At 47.4% G+C, this 20,387-nt stretch overlaps 1 protein-coding gene across 2 annotated transcripts in view; it reads left to right on the forward strand.

The window, feature by feature from the left end:
• Positions 1–6,972: 6,972 nt before the first annotated feature.
• The window catches only part of lrrk1 (leucine-rich repeat kinase 1), a 35,745-nt gene continuing 22,330 nt past the window's right edge, over positions 6,973–20,387 (forward strand). For both annotated transcript variants that reach the window (XM_068601592.1, XM_068601593.1), the window contains exons 1-11: positions 6,973–7,128; positions 9,614–9,801; positions 12,501–12,672; positions 12,934–13,113; positions 13,761–13,897; positions 14,434–14,660; positions 15,468–15,595; positions 15,746–15,909; positions 16,423–16,560; positions 17,319–17,431; positions 20,074–20,150. In XM_068601592.1, coding sequence (XP_068457693.1) covers positions 9,628–9,801; positions 12,501–12,672; positions 12,934–13,113; positions 13,761–13,897; positions 14,434–14,660; positions 15,468–15,595; positions 15,746–15,909; positions 16,423–16,560; positions 17,319–17,431; positions 20,074–20,150 — 1,510 coding nt within the window. In that variant the 5' untranslated portion in view covers positions 6,973–7,128; positions 9,614–9,627. The remainder of the gene's footprint in view (positions 7,129–9,613; positions 9,802–12,500; positions 12,673–12,933; positions 13,114–13,760; positions 13,898–14,433; positions 14,661–15,467; positions 15,596–15,745; positions 15,910–16,422; positions 16,561–17,318; positions 17,432–20,073; positions 20,151–20,387) is intronic.

Raw genomic sequence — 20,387 nt, forward strand, 5'->3', positions numbered from 1 at the left:
ATGGAGACATACAGTAGAGTCACGTTGTCCTCATGGAGACTCATACAGTAGAGTCACGTTGTCCTCATGGAGACATACAGTAGAGTCACGTTGTCCTCATAGAGACTCATACAGTAGAGTCACGTTGTCCTCATGGAGACATACAGTAGAGTCACGTTGTCCTCATGGAGACATACAGTAGAGTCACGTTGTCCTCATGGAGACATACAGTAGAGTCACGTTGTCCTCATGGAGACATACAGTAGAGTCACGTTGTCCTCATGGAGACATACAGTCGAGTCACGTTGTCCTCATGGAGACATACAGTCGAGTCACGTTGTCCTCATGGAGACATACAGTAGAGTCACGTTGTCCTCATGGAGACATACAGTAGAGTCACGTTGTCCTCATAGAGACTCATACAGTAGAGTCACGTTGTCCTCATGGAGACATACAGTAGAGTCACATTGTCCTCATGGAGACATACAGTAGAGTCACGTTGTCCTCATGGAGACATACAGTAGAGTCACGTTGTCCTCATAGAGACATACAGTAGAGTCACGTTGTCCTCATGGAGACATACAGTAGAGTCACGTTGTCCTCATGGAGACATACAGTGGAGTCACGTTGTCCTCATGGAGACTCATACAGTAGAGTCACGTTGTCCTCATGGAGACATACAGTAGAGTCACGTTGTCCTCATAGAGACATACAGTAGAGTCACGTTGTCCTCATAGAGACATACAGTAGAGTCACGTTGTCCTCATGGAGACATACAGTAGAGTCACGTTGTCCTCATGGAGACATACAGTAGAGTCACGTTGTCCTCATGGAGACATACAGTAGAGTCACGTTGTCCTCATAGAGACATACAGTAGAGTCACGTTGTCCTCATGGAGACATACAGTAGAGTCACGTTGTCCTCATAGAGACATACAGTAGAGTCACATTGTCCTCATGGAGACATACAGTAGAGTCACGTTGTCCTCATGGAGACATACAGTGGAGTCACGTTGTCCTCATGGAGACTCATACAGTAGAGTCACGTTGTCCTCATGGAGACATACAGTAGAGTCACGTTGTCCTCATAGAGACATACAGTAGAGTCACGTTGTCCTCATGGAGACATACAGTAGAGTCACGTTGTCCTCATGGAGACATACAGTAGAGTCACGTTGTCCTCATAGAGACATACAGTAGAGTCACGTTGTCCTCATAGAGACATACAGTAGAGTCACGTTGTCCTCATAGAGACATACAGTAGAGTCACGTTGTCCTCATAGAGACTCATACAGTAGAGTCACGTTGTCCTCATGGAGACATACAGTAGAGTCACGTTGTCCTCATGGAGACATACAGTAGAGTCACGTTGTCCTCATAGAGACATACAGTAGAGTCACGTTGTCCTCATGGAGACATACAGTAGAGTCACGTTGTCCTCATAGAGACATACAGTAGAGTCACATTGTCCTCATGGAGACATACAGTAGAGTCACGTTGTCCTCATGGAGACATACAGTAGAGTCACGTTGTCCTCATAGAGACTCATACAGTAGAGTCACGTTGTCCTCATGGAGACATACAGTAGAGTCACGTTGTCCTCATGGAGACATACAGTAGAGTCACGTTGTCCTCATAGAGACATACAGTAGAGTCACGTTGTCCTCATGGAGACATACAGTAGAGTCACGTTGTCCTCATAGAGACATACAGTAGAGTCACATTGTCCTCATGGAGACATACAGTAGAGTCACGTTGTCCTCATGGAGACATACAGTGGAGTCACGTTGTCCTCATGGAGACTCATACAGTAGAGTCACGTTGTCCTCATGGAGACATACAGTAGAGTCACGTTGTCCTCATAGAGACATACAGTAGAGTCACGTTGTCCTCATGGAGACATACAGTAGAGTCACGTTGTCCTCATGGAGACATACAGTAGAGTCACGTTGTCCTCATGGAGACATACAGTAGAGTCACGTTGTCCTCATAGAGACATACAGTAGAGTCACGTTGTCCTCATAGAGACATACAGTAGAGTCACGTTGTCCTCATAGAGACTCATACAGTAGAGTCACGTTGTCCTCATGGAGACATACAGTAGAGTCACGTTGTCCTCATAGAGACATACAGTAGAGTCACGTTGTCCTCATGGAGACATACAGTAGAGTCACGTTGTCCTCATGGAGACATACAGTAGAGTCACGTTGTCCTCATAGAGACATACAGTAGAGTCACGTTGTCCTCATAGAGACTCATACAGTAGAGTCACGTTGTCCTCATGGAGACATACAGTAGAGTCACGTTGTCCTCATAGAGACATACAGTGGAGTCACGTTGTCCTCATGGAGACTCATACAGTAGAGTCACGTTGTCCTCATGGAGACATACAGTAGAGTCACGTTGTCCTCATAGAGACATACAGTAGAGTCACGTTGTCCTCATAGAGACATACAGTAGAGTCACGTTGTCCTCATGGAGACATACAGTAGAGTCACGTTGTCCTCATGGAGACATACAGTAGAGTCACGTTGTCCTCATGGAGACATACAGTAGAGTCACGTTGTCCTCATAGAGACATACAGTAGAGTCACGTTGTCCTCATGGAGACATACAGTAGAGTCACGTTGTCCTCATGGAGACATACAGTAGAGTCACGTTGTCCTCATGGAGACTCATACAGTAGAGTCACGTTGTCCTCATGGAGACATACAGTAGAGTCACGTTGTCCTCATAGAGACATACAGTAGAGTCACGTTGTCCTCATAGAGACATACAGTAGAGTCACGTTGTCCTCATAGAGACTCATACAGTAGAGTCACGTTGTCCTCATGGAGACATACAGTAGAGTCACGTTGTCCTCATAGAGACATACAGTAGAGTCACGTTGTCCTCATGGAGACATACAGTAGAGTCACGTTGTCCTCATGGAGACATACAGTAGAGTCACGTTGTCCTCATAGAGACATACAGTAGAGTCACGTTGTCCTCATAGAGACTCATACAGTAGAGTCACGTTGTCCTCATGGAGACATACAGTAGAGTCACGTTGTCCTCATAGAGACTCATACAATAGAGTCACGTTGTCCTCATGGAGACATACAGTAGAGTCACGTTGTCCTCATGGAGACATACAGTAGAGTCACGTTGTCCTCATGGAGACATACAGTAGAGTCACGTTGTCCTCATGGAGACATACAGTAGAGTCACGTTGTCCTCATGGAGACATACAGTAGAGTCACGTTGTCCTCATGGAGACATACAGTAGAGTCACGTTGTCCTCATAGAGACTCATACAGTAGAGTCACGTTGTCCTCATGGAGACATACAGTAGAGTCACGTTGTCCTCATGGAGACATACAGTAGAGTCACGTTGTCCTCATGGAGACATACAGTAGAGTCACGTTGTCCTCATGGAGACATACAGTAGAGTCACGTTGTCCTCATGGAGACATACAGTAGAGTCACGTTGTCCTCATAGAGACATACAGTAGAGTCACGTTGTCCTCATGGAGACATACAGTAGAGTCACGTTGTCCTCATGGAGACATACAGTAGAGTCACGTTGTCCTCATGGAGACATACAGTAGAGTCACGTTGTCCTCATAGAGACATACAGTAGAGTCACGTTGTCCTCATAGAGACTCATACAGTAGAGTCACGTTGTCCTCATAGAGACATACAGTAGAGTCACGTTGTCCTCATAGAGACTCATACAGTAGAGTCACGTTGTCCTCATGGAGACATACAGTAGAGTCACGTTGTCCTCATAGAGACATACAGTAGAGTCACGTTGTCCTCATGGAGACATACAGTAGAGTCACGTTGTCCTCATGGAGACATACAGTAGAGTCACGTTGTCCTCATAGAGACATACAGTAGAGTCACGTTGTCCTCATAGAGACTCATACAGTAGAGTCACGTTGTCCTCATGGAGACATACAGTAGAGTCACGTTGTCCTCATGGAGACTCATACAGTAGAGTCACGTTGTCCTCATGGAGACATACAGTAGAGTCACGTTGTCCTCATAGAGACTCATACAGTAGAGTCACGTTGTCCTCATGGAGACATACAGTAGAGTCACGTTGTCCTCATGGAGACTCATACAGTAGAGTCACGTTGTCCTCATGGAGACATACAGTAGAGTCACGTTGTCCTCATGGAGACTCATACAGTAGAGTCACGTTGTCCTCATAGAGACATACAGTAGAGTCACGTTGTCCTCATAGAGACTCATACAGTAGAGTCACGTTGTCCTCATAGAGACATACAGTAGAGTCACGTTGTCCTCATGGAGACATACAGTAGAGTCACGTTGTCCTCATGGAGACATACAGTAGAGTCACGTTGTCCTCATGGAGACATACAGTAGAGTCACGTTGTCCTCATGGAGACATACAGTAGAGTCACGTTGTCCTCATAGAGACTCATACAGTAGAGTCACGTTGTCCTCATGGAGACATACAGTAGAGTCACGTTGTCCTCATGGAGACATACAGTAGAGTCACGTTGTCCTCATGGAGACATACAGTAGAGTCACGTTGTCCTCATGGAGACATACAGTAGAGTCACGTTGTCCTCATGGAGACATACAGTAGAGTCACGTTGTCCTCATAGAGACTCATACAGTAGAGTCACGTTGTCCTCATGGAGACATACAGTAGAGTCACGTTGTCCTCATGGAGACATACAGTAGAGTCACGTTGTCCTCATGGAGACATACAGTAGAGTCACGTTGTCCTCATGGAGACATACAGTAGAGTCACGTTGTCCTCATAGAGACATACAGTAGAGTCACGTTGTCCTCATAGAGACATACAGTAGAGTCACGTTGTCCTCATGGAGACATACAGTAGAGTCACGTTGTCCTCATGGAGACATACAGTAGAGTCACGTTGTCCTCATGGAGACATACAGTAGAGTCGTACAGCAGTGAGCTAAAGAGGGTAATGACAGACGGTGAGAGGAACAGCAGGAATACTACAGATTACTATCAGTGTTCCTCACAGCAACCATGAAGCTGCCGTGTTGTATTTGTCTTTTCACTTCCTGTCTGAGTGGAGGTGCTGGTGTTGTGGGTGTTTTGGTGGTGTGGGTTGACTTCAGACCACTTCCTGCCTGCGTCAACACAGCTGAGCAGTTTCACAGTTCAACGTGATGCTATGAGACGCTGCTGCAGACGCAGGATCAGAGAGTATAGTGTTTAAATTAGCATCCATTCAGAAATCCTTTAAAAATTGTTCTAAATATTCAATAAAATATAAGTGGATGTTCATAGACTGGTTTGTATTCTGCATTAAACAGACCCTGATGGCGCAGCGCTGTGTACATCACGTCATCTTTTCAACCCATAATGATTTTGTGCTGGTTAGCTTGGCTGAAGAAATGTTTCATGCTAATAGTTCATGTTAGCATCAAGCTAGCGATCTGTGCTAACGTGCTAATGACGCTAGTGCATAGCCGGTGTTTAGCAAGCTAACGTATCAGTGGAGTAGCTAGCTAAAAGAAGAGAGAGAATGTGTATTTTGTATTTAAAATATAGAAAATATATATACTTTTTTAACAAACGGACATCTGCTGTCATGGCCTGGCTAACTGTGAACCTTCTGATCTGCCAGTAAGTGATATAGCGTTCTGACATTAAGAAGATAGAGCATAACTTGTAATAAATACAGTGTAATATGCGCCGGTCAGACGTCTCTTGATGACGTCATCATGAACGTACCAGCTCCTAATCTCCCTTCTGGTGTAGCTAGCTACTCCACTGATACGTTAGCTTGCTAAACACTAACTATGCACTAGCCTAGACAGCATGCTAGCGTCATTAGCACGTTAGCATCGATCGCTAGCTTTATGCTAACATGAAATATTGGCATGAAATATTTCTTCAGCCAAGCTAACCAGCAGAAATCATCTTTGGTTGTAAAGATATGTACTAATACACAACGCTGTGCCATCAGGGTCTGGCTTAATGTAGAAGACTTGTCACGAGTATAAATAGGTATTATTCCAAATATCAAAGACTATATATATATATATATATATATATATATATATATATATATATATATATATATATATATATATATATATATATATGTTTAATTGCTGAGCTGTTGAAATGTTGAGCCTGATCATGAACTCTTCCACAACGAGGTGACGAGGTCGTCTGCTTATGGTTATAGTTATAAGCAGACGTGAGGCTCTTTCTTCATGATCAGCTCTGACAATCACAGTCCAGGAGCCCGTCTCTTTCTGACAGAGTTCTGATGGACTTGAATCATTTCTTGTGGGTGCTTCTGCAGCTGTGTATGAAGCTGTGTGTTAAATGTGTGAGCCTGTGACTTCCTGCTCCTCCACGGTGCAGCATGTAAATACTTCCCCTTCAGTAACGGCACAGTGGTCCTCTGCAGCGTTTCAGTCCTCCTGTCGGCCAGCAGAACCAGTCACACACTCACTGGTTCTGCTGGAAACCTACTAACCAGCACTGTGTGAGCATGACAGCCGGACACATCCTCTTCCTCTTTGCTCCTTTGTGCTCTGACACCCAAACACTCACCACTCACGACGTACTTCTCTTAGTCACATTTCCCAAAAAACAACAATGAAAAGAACCATAAATCCGCGAGATGTTTGTAGAGATTACAGGATCAGAGCCGCTGAGCCAGAGAGAGACAAGACGCTCAGAGGCTGTGAAACAAAGGAGCATCATCCCCTGCTCCCCTCCTCCATCCTCCTGCCTCCTCCCTCCCTGCCTCCTGCCTCCTCCATCCTCCTGCCTCCTCCATCCTCGTGCCTCCTCCATCCTCCCTCCTTGCCTCCTCCATCCTCCTGCCTCCTCCATCCTCCCTCCCTGCCTCCTCCATCCTCCTGCCTCCTCCATCCCCCGTCCCTGCCTCCTCCCTCCCTGCCTCCTCCCTCCCTGCCTCCTCCCTCCCTGCCTCCTCCCTCCCTGACTCCTCCCTCCTCCCTCCCTCGTCGTCCCGGCAGAAGGAGGCACATCGTCTAGGGAGCGCCGCTCGGCAGGAGCCTCACAGCAGCCGGAGGGAAGCAATGAAGAGGAAGCGCTCCGCTTTAAATGTGACCGAGGCAGGAGGAAGAGGAGGAAGAGGAGGAAGAGGAGCATTCTCTGCTTGGCTATGAGCAGGTTAGTGGGCGAGAGCAGCAGCCTTGTTTACAAGCTGCTCATGTCGGCTGAGCTCAGAGGCGCTGACATCACGTCTTCTCTGCTCATGAGGAACCTGTGATGCAGCTCAGCAGCGTTGCTCTGGCTCTGATGGCTGTGATGCAGGCTTGTGTCTACGTGTGGATCCAGGTGCTTTTTAACGCTCTCAGGAAGTAGAAAATAATGCATTTCCTGTTGGAAACGTGAGAAGAATTCCCTTAAAGATGTAGAAGCTAAATTGCTCTGCAGAAAGAAAAGTTTGGAGCAGTTTGTGGACGCTGGTTCTCATGGAGGCGTTTCAGCAGCCATGTGAACAGTCAGATGATATATTATATAATACATATATAATAATATGCTGTCTTCCCCTCCCTCATGGTCAAAGGTCCAAACACATCCTCTACATCGCTGTGATCGTACTTCAGATCAATATGTCTCTGAGTGTTTGCAAAAATGATGGAAAAAGCTCAATATAGTAGATAATGGACATGAAGAGAGAAGATAGAGGACAGAAAGACAGAAGGACAGAGGATGGAGGACAGAGGATGGAGGACAGAGGATGGAGGACAGAGGACAGAGGATAGAGGACAGAGGATGGAGGACAGAGGACAGAGGATAGAGGACAGAGGTCAGAGGTCAGAGGGGTCGAGCAGGAAGCACTGATACTGACTGAAGTCTTCATTCTTTACCTTCAGTCCTGAATGTTGTCTCCAGTTTGTTTCAAAGCTTCAGTGATTCATCAGAGCCTCTCCTGCTGACTCAATCCTGAACATAACCAGATAATCCTGTAATTTCTGTAATCCTGTAATTCCCCCACTGAGAGACTAATGAAGGATTATGTTATCTCTTATCTTATCCTGTAACTCAGTGAACACTGAGGACTCTCTTTATCTGTGATGAACTCCTTCAGAGTGAAGCTGGAGCGCTGAGTCAGCTGCTAACGGAGCTCTGAGGTCACGAGGTCATCCTGACGGCTTCATCCAGGATGGAGGTTTCTACTGCTCTGCTGTCTCCTGGCCTCTGTCCCTTTATTTACTATTTACTGTCCTCTATCATCTATTTACTGTCCTCTATCATCTATTTACTGTCTTCTATCCTCTATCTTCTATTCTCTATCTTCTACATTCTAATAACTGTCCTCTGTCTCCTATCTCCTCTCTCCTATCTCCTGTCTCCTATCTCCTCTCTCCTGTCTCCTATCTCCTCTCTCCTGTCTCCTATCTCCTCTCTCCTGTCTCCTATCTCCTCTCTCTGTCCTCTGACAGCTTTGTCTCAGCCAGCAGAGACGTCTACAAAACCTTTTGGTTAGTTAGAGTTGTGTGAAGATAGAGGTGATGTGATTGAATTAGGTTTCACTTTTGTTTGCATGTCCACAGATGTGTTGATGAAGTATTCATAGTGTGTGTGTGTGTGTGTGTGTGTGTGTGTGTGTGTGTGTGTGTGTGTGTGTTAGATTCAGCTTCATTGTACACATGGAATTTGATTGTTTTTTCCGTTGCTCTCAACAAACATTTACAGGAATAGACAGTAGAACACACAGTAGACAGTAGTTCAATGCTTAGGGTTAGGGTAATGTGTATATATATATATATATATATATATATATATATATATATATATAATAAACTTCCCAGAGTGGATGCTCTGCTGCTTCCTCCTTGTGGTCCTCACAGGAAGTGAAACAGTCGGTTCATGTTGGAGACGTGGAAACTCCCCATGAGGCTTCAGTCTGACAGCAGCTCTCATGTTATAATAATATAATATGATATAAGCTTTATTTATTCCTCCTGCTGCTGAGAACCTGACAGAGTAGTGAGATTACTCTGCAGTCTGAGCGTGATGCTCAAACGCTTCTCCATCCACATGCAGAGAATTATAGAGTTAAAAACCACCTGTGTGTGTGTGTGTGTGTGTGTGTGTGTGTGTGTGTGTGTGTGTGTGTGTGTGTGTGTGTGTGTGTGTGTGTGTGTGTGGAGAAGAGATGTGATGGGTTATAATAAAGCAGAGCTCTCTTCTGGCTTCAGCGGTCTGACCTGCAGGTTTCTGTCTACGAGCGTCGTCTAGAAAGCTCACTCGCTGAGCCCGAGGCTCTGAGCGGCTAGCCATAGCATCCCAGCATGCTAACGGCTATCAAGGGGCGGAGTCATCCTGCTCCTTCACACTCTGACACAAGTGCTCGTTCCCTCTGGTCTCCAAACTGAAACTGACTGAAATGAAAGAGGAAATCAAGTGACGGTGAGACGACGCCCCCCCCCCCCCCCCCCCAGCTCCTCCAGACAGATGGAGCAGTGTTGCTGGTGGCTTGGAGGTGCACATGAGTCTAATGGTTTCACTCCCTGAGGATCCCGTCAGACTCTCCGTCTTAATTATTTAATTATTCAAGAGAAGCTGCATGAACCTCCACGTGCTCCCTGTGCTCCTCACACTGTGTAACTCCTGCTGGGTCTCCTCTGCTCCTCTGCTCCTGCAGGCCCTGGGCAGGAGATGGGAGCCAAGGCCTCGCTGCTGGAGGCCCCGGGCTCCTCCGCTCTGGTTCCTTCTCCCACGCTGGAGAACATCCAGGCGGCGTATGAGGACGGAGACGGGGAGGCGGCCGGGGAGCTGATCCAGCAGGCCTGCTGCGTGGAGTGCAGCGCAGGGATGCCGCCCATCAACGGGGTGAGCGCCATACATATATATATATAGATATATATATATGTATATAAATGAACTCTTGCTTTCTGAAATGCACATCTTTCTTGTTTTCCTACATATTTTGTAACTCAGTGGTTATTTCTCAGATGGAGGACTCACTATCAGCCCACGTGACATCTCCTTCACACTGAAGGTTCATCCTAAACATACATTAACGGGATGTTTTGTATTTTTATTTGGGTTTAGTAAAAGACAGGCGGGTATGTCAGCATCCAGAACCAGGAAGTAAACTCTAACATAAACCAGGAAACAAAAGCCGCTCATAGTCAATAAGATTAGCTCCTCGAGCTCATAAAGTGTTGGAGTTCTTCCTCCGGGCAGAACGGGTCATTCAGGATGAGTCATCATCTTTTCCTGGGAAGAAAAACCTTATTTCAGCGTCTCTGGATGGAAAATGTGATCAGTCACTGAGTCACTGAGACCAGTTAGAACCAGATCAATACACGGGATGCATGAGGAGGAACAGGAAGTGTTGGACCGCTGGACACGCCCCTCCCTGTTCATCAGGTGTGTGATAGGACACGCCCCCTCCCTGTTCATCAGGTGTGTGATAGGACACGCCCCCTCACTGTTCATCAGGTGTGTGATAGGACACGCCCCCTCCCTGTTCATCAGGTGTGTGATAGGACACGCCCCCTCACTGTTCATCAGTCGTGTGATTAGACACGCCCCCTCACTGTTCATCAGGTGTGTGATTGGACACGCCCCCTCACTGTTCATCAGGTGTGTGATTGGACACGCCCCCTCACTGTTCATCAGGTGTGTGATTGGACACGCCCCTCACTGTTCATCAGGTGTGTGATTGGACACGCCCCCTCAGTGTTCATCAGGTGTGTGATTGGACACGCCCCCTCACTGTTCATCAGTCGTGTGATTGGACACGCCCCCTCAGTGTTCATCAGGTGTGATTGGACACGCCCCCTCAGTGTTCATCAGTAGTGTGTTTGGACACGCCCCCTCACTGTTCATCAGGTGTGTGATTGGACACGCCCCCTCAGTGTTCATCAGGTGTGTGATTGGACACGCCCCCTCACTGTTCATCAGTCGTGTGATTGGACACGCCCCCTCACTGTTCATCAGGTGTGATTGGACACGCCCCCTCACTGTTCATCAGTCGTGTGATTGGACACGCCCCCTCAGTGTTGATCAGTCGTGTGATTGGACGCTGCAGCTGATCAAATGAAGGCACTACAGTCAGCGGGTTAAGAGTGAAATGAAGTGATGGAATCGGTCAAAGTGACGTCGTAATCTTAAACTCCCTACGTGTTGTGTCGGCCTGTCGTTTAAGATGGACTTCTGCTTGTTTACTGTGTACACAATCTTTACACAACAACAACAACAACGTGCGTGAGCTACCTGAACCCTGGCGGCCCGCAAAGCGCCGGCAAGAGCCGATGACCCGAGCGACCAGGAGCCTTGAAGAGTTCACTCTGCTGTCGGTGTCCCAGTTCCATTGTTCACACGTGTGTGTGTGTGTGTGTGTGTGTGTGTGTGTGTGTGTGTGTGTGTGTGTGTGTGTGTGTGTGTTTGGGTTGTGAGCAGAGAGAGATCTGCTCTACTTCTGCCTCTAACTGCGTTGGGCTGCTTTCACTTCTGCATACGTCTGATATTAATCTGCACGAGGAAACAAGCAGCGTGTAAACATCTTACTGGCTTTTCTAAGTAAATATAATATACGGCCATTCTACCCAACTCATGCAAAGTGAAAAACAACAAGAAAAACTATTTAACAAAACAATGAAGTATTCAAACATAGATATCTTATGGTCTATTTAAGCCCAAGGCATTAAATTAAAAAATAATAAGCTTAATATATACAAAATCATCATTCATAGGGTACTTTTCCCAACCGTGACCTCTACACTTCCATTTGTGTAAAACACACTTAAAACAAGTTTTTGATTTTTTTTTAATGGTGTAATTTCAAATATCTTTATGTTTAAACAGAAGTTGTGAGATTCAAAGAGGTTCAGATCGTACTGAGCAACTTTGAAGTGGATCTGATGAATTCCCTCAGAGGAGTCAGAGCAGCGCTGCAGGTTCTCAGTTGAGCTAATCCAGCTTCACAGCTGCACTGGTGCTGCTAGTCTGCAGCCACACAACATGTAAAGGTGAATAGATTGTCAGCCCTGTATCCGCTGGCAGAAGCAGGAACCTGAAAAACCAGTTCTTACTTCTGTCTTTATCATGTTGGAACGTCTGGAGAGAGAAATGTTTCTAACCCACGAGGCACAGGAGCAGCCTGCAGGAGAATATATATATATATATATATATATATATATATATATATATATATATATATATATATATATATATATATATATATATATATATGAGGTTGGATGGTGAGGGGAGGCGTGGCTGCAGATCGAGACGACACGCAGCAGTTTCTTTAACTCAAAGTTCTGTATTTAGATTCTTCTTAACAAAAAATTGTTGCACAAAACAAACACACAAGTACTTCACTTTTCTCCTGGTTCGTTGTCTTTGACGTAACATAAAAACTCAGCCGTGGGAATTGTAGTTTACTCACCAGATGCCATGATGGATCGTAGTCCCTGCTGCAACCACTGGGAGGGGCTGTTCCTCCCAATGACGACACTCCCTCATGGCACCACAATAAATGTGTGTGTCTCATTGTGTGTGTGTGTGTGTTGTTGCAGGTGCGTCTCCTGTGCTTGGCCACTCAGCACGGTGACCTGCAGAGTGTGTGTTACCTCCTGAAAGACGCCCGCATCACCGTGCCGCAGGAGCCGTCCAACAGCAACCCGGCCATCCTAGCGGCGTACTACGGCCACGCCCAGCTGGTCAAGGAGCTGCTGGACTCCATCCCTGGTAGGAGGGACAGAAGAAGAAAGCATGAGCATCAGGACGAGCCTCGTGTTTCATGAGGAACATGCGTTCATGCATTTCTGAATGGAAGGCTAGTGGATGTCCTGCAGCGTATTTAGTGACATATCTGTAGTGTTTCTGCTTTAGCATCTTGCACGCTACCATGTTAGCTGCAGCATGTGTCCTCTGTGTTTCTGGAAAAGCTCTCTAGTCTGAGGAAATAAGCCCAACAATGTCTTGGTGATGCTACCGGCTCCCTCTCAGGTGCGTGTCTGAGGAGAGACCTGCTGAACTGGATGCTGGCCACCTCGTGCCAGCAGGGTCACCTGGACGTGGTCCGGCTGCTGGTCCTCAGCTACGACGCCGACGCCAAGGACTGCGCCATCCACAGCGACGAGTTCGCCGTGATCACCGGGCTGCCGCTGTACGCCGCCGCGCGGGCCGGTAGGGAGGCGCAGCTGTGGTTCTCAAACTGTGGGGCGCGGCGGTATTACAGGTGGGGCGCACCCCTCTAGTGGGGCGCGGAGGTATTACAGGTGGGGTGCACCCCTCTAGTGGGGCGCGGCAGTATTACAGGTGGGGCGCACCCCTCTAGTGGGGCGCGGCAGTATTACAGGTGGGGCGCACCCCTCTAGCGGGGCGCGGAGGTATTACAGGTGGGGCGCACCCCTCTAGTGGGGCGCGGAGGTATTACAGGTGGGGCGCACCCCTCTAGTGGGGCGCGGAGGTATTACAGGTGGGGTGCACCCCTCTAGTGGGGCGCGGAGGTATTACAGGTGGGGTGCACCCCTCTAGTGGGGCGCGGCGGTATTACAGGTGGGGCGCAACTATCTAGCGGGGCGCGGAGGTATTACAGGTGGGGCGCATATGACTTATGTTAGCGTTAGACAGTAAGCGACCACACGGCCTCCAGCACGTGCACACCTGTAGACCATGAGATCCTCCCATGCCGAGCAACTGCAGGACCAGTGCAGTGTGTGTGTGTGTGTGTGTGTGTGTGTGTGTGTGTGTGTGTGTGTGTGTGTGCGTGTGTGTGTGTGTGTGTGTGTGTGTGTGTGTGTGTGTGCGTGAACATGTGTTTTGTGTTGCAGGAAATGAGGAGATCGCTCACTTCCTGCTGCAGAACGGAGCAGGATTCTCCTCTTACACCCTGATGGACCATCCGGCCTTCAGCAAACACCTCCTGAGACTCAAAGTACAGGAACACTCCGACGTAGAGGGAGAGGAGGTCTGTCACCCTAGAACACTGACCTAGAACCCTAGAACACTGAGGTCTCTAACCCTAGAACACTGACCTAGAACCCTAGAACACTGAGGTCTCTAACCCTAGAACACTGAGGTCTTTAACCCTAGAACACTGACCTAGAACCCTAGAATACTGAGGTCTCTAACCCTAGAACACTGAGGTCTTTAACCCTAGAACACTGACCTAGAACCCTAGAACACTGAGGTCTTTAACCCTAGAACACTGAGGTCTTTAACCCTAGAACACTGAGGTCTTTAACCCCAGAACACTGAGGTCTTTAACCCTAGAACACTGAGGTCTTTAACCCTAGAACACTGACCTAGAACCCTAGAATACTGAGGTCTCTAACCCTAGAACACTGAGGTCTTTAACCGTAGAACACTGACCTAGAACCCTAGAACACTGAGGTCTTTAACCCTAGAACACTGAGGTCTCTAACCCTAGAACACTGAGGTCTTTAACCCTAGAACACTGAGGTCTTTAACCCTAGAACACTGACCGGTGGTCTGTGCTTCCAGGCGGTGTCGGTGGGCTGGAGAGGTCTGCAGCTGCCCTGGTTGGAGCTGGACTGGTTCATGGACGTGTCCTCGCGCATCACACACCTGGACCTGTCGTGCAACAGCCTGGCTGCGCTGCCCTCCGTGGTGCCGTGGGGTCTGATCCGCCTGCAGACTCTGGATCTGTCTGACAATCTGCTGAAGGAGCTTCCAGCGGCTCACAGCTCCCAGGAGGTCATCTGCTCGAGGTACATGTGGCTGAGAGGTTGTGGTTGACGGTTTGTGGTGGCAAAATAACAGACAAATAATTATAATACATGAAGTGTATGAAAAACAATTCCTACGCCTACCTGTTATTGAAGGTAGGCGTGTCTTATTGAAGGTAGGCGTGTCTTATTGAAGGTGTGTGTGTGTCTTATTGAAGGTAGGCGTGTCTTGTTGAAGGTAGGTGTGTCTTATTGAAGGTGTGTGTGTGTCTTATTGAAGGTAGGCGTGTCTTATTGAAGGTAGGCGTGTCTTATTGAAGGTAGGCGTGTCTTATTGAAGGTGTGTGTGTGTCTTATTGAAGGTAGGCGTGTCTTATTGAAGGTGGGCGTGTCTTATTGAAGGTGGGCGTGTCTTATTGAAGGTAGATGTGTCTTATTGAAGGTGGGCGTGTCTTATTGAAGGTAGGCGTGTCTTATTGAAGGCAGGCGTGTCTTATTGAAGGTGGGTGTGTCTTATTGAAGGCAGGCGTGTCTTATTGAAGGTGGGCGTGTCTTATTGAAGGTGGGTGTGTCTTATTGAAGGTAGATGTGTCTTATTGAAGGTGGGCGTGTCTTATTGAAGGTAGGCGTGTCTTATTGAAGGTGGGCGTGTCTTATTGAAGGTAGGCGTGTCTTATTGAAGGTGGGCGTGTCTTATTGAAGATTCTCTGGAATTTTGACTTCTTAAAGTTCAGTAAATACAGAAGTTAGAGCGTCTTAACCGTCTGTACACACACAGACACAGATATCGTCTTGTATTGTCAATAAATAGCTTCCTCTCTCATCCTCTTTCTCTCTCCTCTGCTTCAGTTTACAGCAGATGAATCTCTCTCTGAACCAGCTCACCAGCTTGCCGGCCGGTCTCCTCCACCTCACCGGCATCAAGAGCGTCTCTGCTGCCAAGAACCAGCTGACCGTCCTGTTTGACGTCCCCTCCAGTACGTTCCCACGCGACGTGCAGACTGAGGAATATATTGTGTTCACTTAAGTGATGTCATAATGTACTAAATGAACAGCCCCCCCTGGTGGTCAGGAGAGAGAATGCAGCTTTAACATGAATAATCCTCGTTGTCTGTATTCCCCGTCAGCGACCAACTGGATCGGTCTCCGTAAGCTGGAGCTTCTGGACGTGTCAGATAACCGTCTGACCGCTCTGCCCTCGGCCGTCATGCACTGTCTGAAGTCGCTGAGCGTCCTCAACGTCTGCAGGAACTCGCTGAGCAGCTTCCCCGACCCTTGGGCCTGTCCACTGGTGAGACGCTGCGCTGCTCACGATCACTTCCTGTTTGATGCATCTGCTGATGTTTCAGTTTCATTTTGCTGTTTTGGGTATCGATGTTGTAGAAAACTAACTTTAACCAACGTAAGAGCCACTCGGGGCGGACGGGAGGAGATGTTCAAACAATCTTTGATCCATTTAACCCTTGATAGCAGCATAAAGTCACAGTGTACACTGCACTTGAATCATGTTACAGCACGACACAGGACACGACACAACGCACTAGAAGCTGACTCGACGGTCAAAGACTATTTCACTTCCCATCCAGGAGCTGCAAACTCACACAACCCTCACATCCCCGTCCTCGTGGAGATAATAACAGTAAACACAGTTAATGCAGCATTTTGTGAATGAAACAGGCTGAACGTCGCCCTGCGTCAGCTTTTGTTGACCTCATAACGACATCACACTGATGGTGTTTTCAGGACATTTGTAATAAAACATCATGACGCACACATGGAGATTCTCCTTCCTCCTCCCCTGCAGAAGAAATGCAAAGCTTCCTCCAACGCGATCGAGAGGCTTCCAGACAGCGTCTCCATCTCCTGGAGGACTCAGCTGCAGGAGGTGGACTTCTCCGACAACGGCCTGAAGGAGCTGCCGTCCCACCTCTTTGAGCTGGAGGTAGGAGGAGCCGCCATGCGGACCAGCTTTCACATACAAATCAGCGTCGTCTGACGTGGTGCGTGAAGCGGCCTCCAGGTGGCGCTGCTGCTCTGTGGAGGCTTCCTGCTCAGCATGACCAGGAACACGACCACAGTTATGTTTCATGGAGCGCTAACTGCTACGCTAACTGGTGTCGTACAACATGGCCGTCATAGATCTCCTCTGATGGAATATTTTAATATACTTGTAAATCCATAGGAAGTAAAACACAAAGTAAATTATGTTTACTGTGTTTTCTTTGATAACAGAAACACAAAGTGTGTTTCCACTGAGGACGTTCACAGCGGTCAGATTCAGATGAAGTGTTGCTGCTTTCAGTTCATGAAGGTTTCAAGTCATTCCCTGTTGTGAGAAAAGACGCCATCTTTATTTCCTGTTTAGTGGCCCAAGCTGATCGTCCAGTGTACAATATATTAATATATTAACATATTAATATATCAATATATTAATATATTGATATATTGATATATTAATATATTAATATGTTTATTTATCAATATATTAATATGTTAATATATTTATTTCTTGGTGATCTTGACCACTGTGTTCTACGTCCTGATGGGAAACAGATGTACACTTTATTTCAGCTCCAGAGTCTGAATATGAATGAGTGATGAGTGAATGAATGATACACGGTGTGTGTGTGTGTGTGTGTGTGTGTGTGTGTGTGTGTGTGTGTGTGTGTGTGTGTGTGTGTGTGTGTGTGTCTCCGGCAGGCCGTGGTCTCGTTGAGGTTGTGTGGGAACCTGGTCTCGGCGCTGCCGGCCCCCAGCAGCTGGAGGTGCTCCCGGCTCAGGACTCTGGATCTCTCCAGGAACCAGCTGGGCAGGTGGGTCCACATGTGCTGCTCCTCAGAGGTCACTGCAGGTCACGTGTTCTGCTCCTCAGAGGTCACTGCAGGTCACGTGTTCTGCTCCTCAGAGGTCACTGCAGGTCACGTGTTCTGCTCCTCAGAGGTCACTGCAGGTCACGTGTTCTGCTCCTCAGAGGTCACTGCAGGTCGCGGTGAGGTCCGTGTGCTTTCCAGAGCGTTTGTGGTGTTTAAAGATGAAACCAGAGAAGCTCTGATCCCATGTGAGTCCAGGATGAAGTACTCCTCACAGCTCACCAGAGCTCAGTGAGGAGATGGACCTCTGTGAGCAGCTCCAGGTTCACTTCACTAAACCTCAACGTTGAGCGTGAGATCCATCTCCTCCTTCAGTTGGGTGACAAACAGAATAACTGATGTTGTGTAGATGAGAAGCTTGTGTTGAGTTGTTCACTTCTGGTGAACGACCGCTCAAAGTTTGAGGTCACCCAGACAAATGTTCAGTTTCCTGGCAGCTTATCTCATGGACCATCCTTCATGTCCTGGACCATCCTTCATGTCCTGGAACATCCTTCATGTTATGGACCATCCTTCATGTCCTGGACCATCCTTCATGTCCTGGAACATCCTTCATGTCCTGGAACATCCTTCATGTCCTGGACCATCCTTCATGTCCTGGAACATCCTTCATGTCCTGGACCATCCTTCATGTCCTGGAACATCCTTCATGTCCTGGAACATCCTTCATGTTATGGACCATCCTTCATGTCCTGGACCATCCTTCATGTCCTGGACCATCCTTCATGTCCTGGAACATCCTTCATGTCCTGGACCATCCTTCATGTCCTGGACCATCCTTCATGTCCTGGAACATCCTTCATGTCCTGGAACATCCTTCATGTCCTGGACCATCCTTCATGTCCTGGACCATCCTTCATGTCCTGGAACATCCTTCATGTTATGGACCATCCTTCATGTCCTGGACCATCCTTCATGTCCTGGAACATCCTTCATGTCCTGGAACATCCTTCATGTCCTGGACCATCCTTCATGTCCTGGAACATCCTTCATGTCCTGGACCATCCTTCATGTCCTGGAACATCCTTCATGTCCTGGAACATCCTTCATGTTATGGACCATCCTTCATGTCCTGGACCATCCTTCATGTCCTGGACCATCCTTCATGTCCTGGAACATCCTTCATGTCCTGGAACATCCTTCATGTCCTGGACCATCCTTCATGTCCTGGAACATCCTTCATGTCCTGGACCATCCTTCATGTCCTGGAACATCCTTCATGTCCTGGAACATCCTTCATGTTATGGACCATCCTTCATGTCCTGGACCATCCTTCATGTCCTGGACCATCCTTCATGTCCTGGAACATCCTTCATGTCCTGGACCATCCTTCATGTCCTGGACCATCCTTCATGTCCTGGACCATCCTTCATGTCCTGGAACATCCTTCATGTCCTGGACCATCCTTCATGTCCTGGACCATCCTTCATGTCCTGGAACATCCTTCATGTCCTGGAACATCCTTCATGTCCTGGACCATCCTTCATGTCCTGGACCATCCTTCATGTCCTGGAACATCCTTCATGTTATGGACCATCCTTCATGTCCTGGACCATCCTTCATGTCCTGGAACATCCTTCATGTCCTGGACCATCCTTCATGTCCTGGACCATCCTTCATGTCCTGGAACATCCTTCATGTTATGGACCATCCTTCATGTCCTGGACCATCCTTCATGTCCTGGAACATCCTTCATGTTATGGACCATCCTTCATGTCCTGGACCATCCTTCATGTCCTGGAACATCCTTCATGTCCTGGAACATCCTTCATGTCCTGGAACATCCTTCATGTCCTGGAACAAGAGCAGGCTGGAGAGTTTCTCTTCTTCTGGACATTTAGAGAGTTAATGAAGCACCATGTGAAGCTCCAGGTCCTCCACCAGCTCAAAGGAAGAAGTTTTACAGCTTCTCTCTCCAGCAGAGCTGTTCAGCTGTGTGACATCACTGCACGAGGGTTTCAAGGACTTTCAAGGGGCTTCAAGGGGTTTTCAATATTTTTTATAGCTTTTTAGTTTTGTTTGAAATAAAAAAAAAAGATTTTCAAGGTTTTTTAAGGATTTTCAAGTTGAACAAAAAATGGTTTTAAGTGTTTTTTAAGGCATCTCAATGGTTTTAAAGGTTTTTGGTTCTCCAGGGTTTTTAAGGTTTTCAAGACCATAATAAGCTACAGCCTGTGCAGTAAAGGTGCAGATGAGCGTTTCCTTCATTGCTTCCTTCATTGTTTCCTTCATTGCTTCCTTCATTGCTTCCTTCATTGTTTCCTTCATTGCTTCCTTCATTGTTTCCTTCATTGCTTCCTTCATTGTTTCCTTCATTGCTTCCTTCATTGTTTCCTCCATTGTTTCCTCCATTGCTTCCTTCATTGTTTCCTTCATTGCTTCCTTCATTGCTTCCTTCATTGTTTCCTCCATTGTTTCCTTCATTGCTTCCTTCATTGCTTCCTTCATTGTTTCCTCCATTGTTTCCTTCATTGTTTCCTTCATTGCTTCCTTCATTGCTTCCTTCATTGTTTCCTTCATTGCTTCCTTCATTGCTTCCTTCATTGCTTCCTTCATTGTTTCCTTCATTGTTCCTGTGTCTCCAGAACGGAGGAGGGGCCTAAATCCCGGAGGCTGGCCTTCCTGACCACGTGGAGCAGGAGGGATCCGGATCCAGACCCAGGTCTGCTTCACCTGCATGGAAGTAGTTCAGTCAGGACGTGAACCTATGACCATGTGGACGAGACGGCGTCCAGAGGGACGGACACATGATGTCATCGTTCAGTTCCTCTGAAACCTTTTAGGAACGAAGGGGCAACTATCAGACATAAGACACAAACATTTAATGAATCCCTCATGATCTCCATCGTAGTTTATCTTCAGTGAACGTGTGAGGAGACTCGTCTTAAAGTTCAAGTCC

The sequence above is a fragment of the Clinocottus analis genome, unplaced genomic scaffold (assembly GCF_023055335.1).
Source record: "Clinocottus analis isolate CAN_PGR_092001 unplaced genomic scaffold, fCliAna1.0.p SCAF_51, whole genome shotgun sequence".
Lineage (NCBI taxonomy): Eukaryota > Metazoa > Chordata > Actinopteri > Perciformes > Cottidae > Clinocottus > Clinocottus analis.